Genomic DNA, 9117 nt, shown 5'->3' with positions numbered 1-9117 from the left:
TTCACTCCACGCTACTCCAATCTACCTCATTTCACTCTACTCCACATCACTAACGTTTAACCTGCCGAACAGCAGCGACCCTGGTGTACAACATGACTAAAGCGTATTGTTCAAGCAGTGGCATAACAAATTTGAGCCCCCCCCCCCCCCACTTGAAAAGTTCATGGAGGGGGCCCCCACGCTCTGGATTCAGTCAGGACAGAGTTCGCAGGCCATGGACCTGCCAGTCGTGCACAGTGACGGTGCCCCCCCCCAACCCCCAGCCCCCTTGCACCGTAGGGCCTGCGGGGGCTATTGTAACGCCACTGTGTCAAAGCCAATAGCTCTCGGACAGGTAAGATCTATTGGCTTTGCCAATGCTTGATTATATTCTACTGCGAAGCAATCCTGATTACGCTGTCAGGTGAGAACAAAAGGTCGATTTTGCATGTTTCATAATTCGGACACATATTTTGGAGGGCCGGATTATACTGTTTTGATAGAGCACACCTGTGGGTTTGGCCCTCCTCGACTGTCACGTGCTTCTTTGTGCCACGCGCTCCCGCCCCCCACCTACCGACGGGCCGTGGGGTGTCCCTCCCTCCCTGCCGGGACCGGCGGTCCTGACACGGTCTGAACTCCGGGGCTGTCCCCGGCAGCGCTCGCTCGGTTCCTGCTCAGCGAGTGTGTCTCATCGCCGGATCTGGGAGGTGTGCGCGGGTTTAGGAGCCGCGCCCGTGGGCGGGGAGCGGCGGTGTGAGGAGAGCCGCAAACACCCAGAGCTTCACCGGAGACCGGCTGCGCACCTGGGACTCGGCGGAGGCCGGACGCCTGGAACCATGTGCGGCAAGGGTGAGTGCGGGGCCACGGTGGGAGAGAGGTGGGACAGCGCGGGCGGAGGAGATGGGGCGCGGAAGGGGACGGGAGTGGGATCTGTTGTGGGAAACCTTGTAAAGCGCCCTGACACCGCTCGGTAAAGTACGCGCCAAATAAAATCGCATTATAAATACAGTTTTCCAGGTGTTGCAAGCAAGACTGAAATTTATGAGACCGGACAAAGGTGACTCCCTCAATGCGTGTTACTGAACGTATTGTGCGCAGCAGCCACTAACCCAGTGCTCCCCCCTATGCACTGCTTCCCGCTGCCGCCAATGTCAAGTTTATAATCTGCCCCCCTGTTAAGTACTGCTCACCTCCAGGGTCGGATAGGTAAGGCGGACGCTCTGCAATGGGCCGGTACCTGAGTTGCAGCTGTGGGCCACTTTTTTGGCCAGCGCAGAGGACGATTTGGGCTGTGTCTGTGCTTGTTCAGATGCCACCAGTGAGGTCATGGGCGGCTTTTCCAGAGGCAACTGGGTCTCTATTACCTCCTTTTACCAAGGGGGGCGGAGGTGTCATTCCCAGTCTCTCGCTGGGCCAGTCCATTAATGTATTGGGCAGGGGGCCAGGTGTGCCTCACCATTGTAAACTAATCTGTGCACAGAGTCCTGGTAACATTTGCGTTTTTTGTATTTCAGAGAAGTTAATAAAACATGCCTCTTTTAGAGAACCCTCCCTTCTTTTTATAATACTTAAAACACTGGAGCAGTGTTTGAGAAAAGACACAATCGGCAAATGTGGGCCACTTTTCTTTAGGGTGTCCGGGCCTATTTTTGATCCCAATCCAACCATGCCGACCCTAACCACAGCACGCTTTGCACGCTGCTCCCTTAAACTAGTGTCCAGTTGTCTTCATCCCCTATGTACCGCCCCTTAATACAGGAGGTTCATAGCACTGCCTCTCTATACTCAGGACTAACCCAGACTGCTACCCCTATAAGAGCTGGTAGCCTTCAGCACTGCCACCTCCAGCCACTGCATGCCCCCAGTACAGGCTGTCACTGGTCAGCTTTGGACAGGCCGCATGGCTGCTAAAACCCATGTTCAACATAGGCACAGTTTTCTGTAAACATGTACAGTCACCAGCAGTCCGTCCTTTCCACTGTCCAGTGCAGCCACCGCCCTCTCGTAGCTAGTGCCAGCTTGACACCTACCCACTTTGACCAGTGCCAGCCCTTCACACTACATAGCACAACCATGGTTCGCCCAGGTAGCAGTCTCCTGTAATCACTGCCGGTTCTGACCACTGACCCCTAGTAACCAATATTAGCCTCGAGCACGGCCGCTCTGTAGCACTATCTGGGCATTTTTGCCAAAACCACCGCCGAACATGAGCGGCATCCTCCATTGAGGCCCGCCATCCCATAGTCTGCTCCTTGTAGCCGTTGTTTGTTCAAAGCATTGCCCTCAAAAGTACTGGTGATCCTCAAAACTCCTCACATATCACCACTGAACCCCTCTCCCGGCAAAGATAACCAGCCTAGCCATACAGCTCACTAAATTATATATTTCGTCAGGAATTGCTTTTTTTATGTTGTGACCATAGAATTCTGCATTTTACATTACTACTTTATTTTTTTATGAACGATTTTTAATATTTTCTGAAATCCCGGGATTTTATTTCCGAATCTCTTGCACGTAGTACTCCACTGTTAATACTGGTGTAAGATTTGTTTCTGTTTTGTTTCACAGATAGTTAATCTAAAATGGCACAGAATTCTGAGTACATAGTCAAAAGTCAGCATCAAAGTTGAAAGGTATAATGAGGGTAGTTAACTGTAAATGTCAGTATTTGAGAAGTTGGTATGAATGCTATGAAGTGTGCTTTGGTCACACTCAACCTCTGTTAAAGAGTGTCAAATAGTATTGGTGTTCGGAGTTTGTTAAAATGTGATCAGCATGGATGCTAAAAATTAGGGGTTAGGATATTACCTATTTTTTGGTGAAGTTTTTTGAAATTTCATAAAAATTCTGTGAAATTTTATTTTTAGAGCAAAATGTGGTTGGACACTATCTTTCATGCCTTTTTTTCACAAGTGCTTACTTTGCACAAAAAATAGGCATGGGATACTTGTTGGAGCTGAGTATCTGGCTCGCACACATTCAGACCATAATCTTCAATATATATCACTTGCTTGGGACACGCAACCCTCATCGATTCCCACGTGGCGTTTGCAACCTGGAAGACCCACCCATCCGCGAGTCTCTCCATACTGCCACTACTGAGTATTTTGACTATAAGGCAGGAAAGGCAACATCCGTCCTGTCGGGTGGGATGCACTAAAAGTGACGCTGAGAGGTCACTGCGTGGGTCTGGGCTGTGGGATGCAGAGACAGGTGGAGAGTGAGTTACAAAAGGTGGAGCAAGAGTTGCTGACACTTGAGACATGCTTGTCCAAGGACTCCTCTTGTGCTTCAAAGTTACTGACAGCGAGTGCAGCATTAATCGATTGGCTGAGATGCCTAAATTATGCGGAGCACTCTGCCAGGGCACGCGCGGTGGCAGATCGCTCAGAAACCCTTCTTGCATAGGTGATCTGACAGGAATAGCAGTGAAGCCCCATTATGGCATTGCAGTCCCGCAGTGGTTTAATGCGAATCTATACACACAACACAAAAAATACATGGGGAATTGGTTCTTCATTTCACGTCGTTATACCAATCGACCCAGGAGGCCTCTAAAACTCAGAAATAGTTTTTTCTTGAGGAACTCTGGTTCCCTAAGCTAACTCCAGACCAGCACCTGGAACTAGATACTCCCATCACGATAGCCCAGATTCAGGGCGCAATGCAATCACTAGCCTTGGGAAAAGTGCCAGGCCCAGACGGCTTCCCATCTGAGTTTTTTATAAAGCCTATGCGGATCTCTTGGCTAAAAAACTACAGAAGGTATATGATGAGGCATTGCACTCATCCCACCTGCCAAACTCCATGTATGAGGCTAAGCTGGTCACCCTACTGAAGCCTGACAGAGACCCCATTCACCTTGGATCTTACCTTCCATTGGTGTTGTTAAACATGGATTATAAGGTGTTAGCTGGAATACTGGCAGGGCGACAGGCCCCATTTAATAAATAGTGATCAGCATGGGTTTGTCCTGGAATGTACTACTTCTCTTAATCAACGCCGGCTGTTATACGATGTGCTCATTGCATTTGGCCCTGTACTGGATGCAGGGTACTTGACTTGGAGAAGGCATTCAACACTGTTGAGTGGCCATTCCTCTCCCATGTCCTACCTCGGTATGGGATTGGGCCCTATTTTATTGAGATGGTCAAGTTAGTCTATAACAGGCTGACCGTAAGAGTCAGGACTGGTAGCATGGTGTCAAAGCCTATAATGGTGTGAAGGGGCACCAGACAAGGCTGTCCCTCCCCCCCCCTTCCTTTTCTCACTGGCCATCGAGCCATTGGCCCTGGCCATGCGCGCTTCCGCAGGGTTATGGGGCGTACCATTTGGTGGTGACAAACACGCGATATAACTATACGCTGATGATTTACTATTATACATAAGAGATGTTGGAATGGTTCAGGAAACTATACCCAATACACTCATTCTCTTCGCACGTCTGTCTGGCTGCGGTTTAACTGGGAGAAATCATGCTTGTTCCCATTTGATCCCAGCCCACCAGACCTGGTGCTCTTAGTCAATGATGCCCCAGTCAACTGGCAATCGCCTATGTTTAGATACCTGGGCATTAGGGTGTACCATGATGATCAGGACTTACATGACGGCAACCTTACTAGAGCAACTATCTCTCTGGTGTCGCAGGTGACCTTCTGGAAGACACTCACCCTTTAAGTAGCGGGAATGGTGTTGCTCATTAAGATGGTGGTGCTTCTTCGATGTCTTTATTTTACTAATTTGCTGCTGTATTTACCACCATCCTTTTTCTGGCCCATAAAACGTATACTCCTTGAGTTAATTCGGACTACATCACGATGCAGAGTAGCACTCGTGAAGCTATAGCTACCATCAGATAAGGGAGGCTTAGTGGTACCCAATTTAGAACATTATTACCTAGCATCTCAATTACAATGGGTGGCTCGTTGGGCGGCAAAGCTACACTTATCAGACACAGCTGAGGACAGTACTCTGTATGCACTAGATATTTGTTTAAGCCATGTCGTAGGAAGTCTGGGCCCCTCCCCTTACTGTTGCAGGTGGCAAACCTCTGCTTTCAGTAATGTTTATTTCTTTCCGGCCTTTTGAGAGATGGATCAGAGACATTATTCTCTGTAGGGTCCATCAACCTTTTTGATTTTAACGTACCTCAGGTCCGCACTAATAATGGTGACAACCGAGGAACCTGAAGACACTTTTAATTTAACTGGATCCCGCTTTATCCTGTAAGTTTTATGTAAGAACTCTCTCCTACCGCCAGAAGTCTTCGTGGAGGTTGAGTCCACCCTGGTAGTACCACCTTACCAGGGTGGGGAGAGGATGCCTATGATGAAGCATGACACAATTTTGTGAGTGAGGCATCCTCTTCCATTAAGGATGGCCTCCTAGACCTCCTTAAAGATTCCACTAGACTTACTACAGCTCTAACTGCGCTTTCATTGCTTTTACATGAATTAGTGGCTACCTACTTCTTTTGTGTTTACTATTTCTCACAAGAAACAACAAAACATATGTTCCAACAATTCCACTGCGGGGATGCCTAGAGGCAATGGGAAAACTTCGCTGGCAGAACTCACTGTCCGGCAAACAGCGGGCATCCATACGCTAGGTGCCCTTTACTGAGACGGCACACTTATGACGTATGAAAACATAACACAGGAGGAGGGAATGCCATCTGGACACTTCCTTAACTACGCCTCTTGAATTAGCCCGTTGCGGTGCAGTTAGGGGAACATAACGCAGGAATTGCAAACGCACCTTATACTCCACTATATACATGCTTTGGGGGAGGACCGTCACCTCACTCACTGGTTTGCTGATGCACTCCGCTTGCACACTGCAACAGATTTAACTCCTTTGCGAACTTGATGAAAGATGACCGTAGGTCGCCCGTGTACAGCTGCGGAATGAAATCTAATTCTGGCGAGTCTTATATATGTCCCTCTTAATGCTAGGTTTAGATGAATCCAATACTACATAATACATAGGGCATTTTTGACCCCCGAAAAAAATAATCGCTACTTTCATAGACAGGACATGGGCTGCCCTCGTTGTACCCATCCTGTTGCTGATATTCTACATATGAATTGGTCATGTCCTAAACTGCAACATTATTGGGAGGGAATAACACAGCACCTGGCTGAATGTACTGATAAACAACGTTCAAATTCATGGGAGACATGTGTATTGGGGATATTTGCACGAGATAAAAAACACAGAGCCACAAACCCATTCCTAGATCTTGTAGTAGCCAAACGTCTCATCACGAAACACTGGAATTCCAGCGATCCACCGTCCCTACTGATCTGGTCTTACTTTATAATTAAAGTGTCCCTTTGAGGGAGGACATTCTAGGGCTACGGACATTTCCCATCTCAGAAAGCTATGAAATTCTTTAGGCCACTGAACTGTGTCTGCTACAACTATAAGCAGTCTACTTTTAAGTTGGTGGGTGCTGGTGGAGCATTCCGCTCTCGGGGACAACCACAAGAACATAAAGGAGTACTACCAATTCGAAAATTAAGCTCACCAGAGTTTATTTACAGCTGCAGGTTCTTCCATTAGGCCGTTAATGAAGGCATTCAACCTCTTTGGTTCATTAAGAGAGATGCACCTTCGTGAGAGGACATCTGCAGTGTCTGGTCAGTCGGATATTATAGTGGTCCTATTGGAGGTGATACAGATATGGAAATCTGTGTGTTGGCCACAGGGGAGGAAGTGCTCCTTGAGTAACAAAGAACACAAACAGTCCACCCCTCAGGCTTCTTGAGCCATGTATCCATGGGTTTGGGCAACAGCAGTGACAATGGCACAGAAAGTGGCTTTATCACCAAGGGATGTGGAGAGGTGAAAAGGATCCTTATTAGCTTTGTAGTTTGTCGTGAGCAGATTGGACAGCAGCGCTCTAGTTCTGGCAGAGGCTCTTCGCACAAGGAAGGCAGGCCCAGGCACATGCCTCACACCAGACACCTGGCTGTGCTTTCTCAGGATTCTGGCCACTGAAGTCATACTGGTTCTTTGCGCTCCTTGGAAATCTACTTCTTTCTGCATATTCTCAGTATTAACAGATTTCTCCTCAATCTAAGAGCCTTTCCCTGGCCCTGGAGAAGGATAGCAATATGGCGTTCTGTCCATGACCATGTCCTTCCTCTGTGCTGCACTGCAGAGCTCTGCCCCTCTTGGACCCATCCAATTTTCTAATTTTTCAGTGAAACACTAGAGTGTGTCTTTGTGATTCTACACTGTCAAGAACTCTGATTTAGCACAGAGGTACTTGCTTGGTGCTTGGGCAAAGCAGATCTAAAACTCCCAAATTTACAATGCAGTCCCTTAAAAAAATTTCTATAGAATGGCTGGCCCTTTGCCTCGTTGCACCCAAAATCTATGTTTCAACACGGGTGCTTGCGAAGATACTCAGGATAAAGGTTCCCTTATCGTTTAAAACTCCAATGTTCACGAAATTAATAGTCTGACTTGCACTAATAAGGATTTTAGTATCCTAAGAATCATGTTACGAAAGGCAGACAGATTGTTCCTTTTATTTCCTTCTATGGATGCTGGTATTCTGATCAAAGACATCTTTTTAATTTATTTGCCTAGTAAAGGGCCTAAGATATTGGCTGATTAAAGAATTGATAGTGAAAAACATATGTTACAACAAGTTTTGTGAAGGTGGTTTCGAGTTCCCTTTGAAAAGCTCCTGTTGCCAAGGGCAATGGACGATCGCTTTGGCCTGGGTGGCTTCAGAGCTTTTAAGAAAAATGTTGTTGAATGTATGATGCCATGGTTCTGCTGGTGATCCTGTGGAACCACAAGCATTTATAATGTAAGTGACATTTTTAGGGGAAGGGAAGTTGAAGAAAAGTAACCCTAGTTATCGGCCTGTTTTATCAGTTTGGGATTACACTGGCTATCCCTTTTTGTAAAATTATACAGATAGCTTTCCAAGCCTTAGGCTTTTGCAATGAAATTCATGCTAGGGATTCATAAAGTACCTGAGAGGCAGTCACTTTTGAGTTGATGCCGTGAGGGATCTGGACTACAGAACCAATTTACTTAGTTTCTGTGTTTAAATATCTTTTAAGAAACCGCACCATAAAATGTTCCTAAAAAACTTAAAGTTGGGCCCAAACTATAAAGAGAATTACCACCCAATTACTTATCTGACTTTCCTGTCTCACTATGGAAAATTGTGCTGCCCCACAACTTGATGAGTTCATCTGTGGAGATGGTAGTGGTTAATTAGACCCATCTGGTTTCAGGCATCGACATAGCACTGAAACCTTGGCTCACAATAGTGTGGATGAAATCTACCAAATAATGAACAAAGGGGATTCTTCCCTTCTGATATTACTAGACCTCTCAGAATCACTTGACACTATTGACAGAGAACTCTTAATCAATACCCTAGACACACCTTTTACTGTCGGGGGAACTGTCTTACGCCTGAGGTCAGAAAGGTGCTTACATCCTGATGCAAGAGAAGCCTTCACAGACCACACCGAAGCAGTAAAAGCCTTTGAGGATACTTTTTGTTGAGATCACACCCTTTTGGGGCATGGTTAATATTTAACAGTCTGTTTATTCAGAGATGAGTTTGAAAACTTCACGGCTCAATAAATCTGTTTACTCGGCCAAAGGGGACTTACAGATTGGGAAACCTTCTTCACAGAGTTTCCTTTCCACTTGCATTGTATGTGTTGTGCATCTGAGGCAGCATATACCTCCCCACCCTATATCTTCCACTTTAACCCAAAATGTACCACATTTCAATTCTTTCCACTCATAACCTTACTTCCATGGTCTACTGTGTCCTTTCCCACCACTTCTCCTCCTCAAGTGGCACTTTCCTTTGTGAGGTAGCAACGACCCGACCCCAGCCAGAATATCTTCATCTAACACTACCCCGCCCCCATTGACCACAACTTGTGTCAACGCTACGTTTTATTTTCCTGTAAGAAAATAGTTAAGGTCGGTAAATGTAAAATAGCCCTGAATATAACGTGTGACAAATTTACCTGGGCTGTGATTGATCCTATGAACTTAGGAACAAATTAAAACCGGTGCTACCAAATTTACTTGAAAAACATGATCAACTTGTTAAAATAAGTACAGTAATACTTGAAGATTATTCTT

At 46.4% G+C, this 9117-nt stretch overlaps 1 protein-coding gene across 1 annotated transcript in view; it reads left to right on the top strand.

Annotated features, from left to right (window-relative positions):
* Window positions 1-541: 541 nt before the first annotated feature.
* The window catches only part of TMEM54 (transmembrane protein 54), a 115033-nt gene continuing 106457 nt past the window's right edge, over window positions 542-9117 (top strand). The window contains exon 1 of the mRNA XM_078680753.1: window positions 542-831. Coding sequence (XP_078536879.1) covers window positions 819-831 — 13 coding nt within the window. The 5' untranslated portion in view covers window positions 542-818. The remainder of the gene's footprint in view (window positions 832-9117) is intronic.

The sequence above is a fragment of the Lissotriton helveticus genome, chromosome 3_1 (assembly GCF_964261635.1).
Source record: "Lissotriton helveticus chromosome 3_1, aLisHel1.1, whole genome shotgun sequence".
NCBI classification, from domain to species: Eukaryota; Metazoa; Chordata; class Amphibia; order Caudata; family Salamandridae; genus Lissotriton; species Lissotriton helveticus.
Note: the sequence above shows the minus strand (reverse complement) of the source record. Positions and strands in the feature narration are given on the sequence as shown.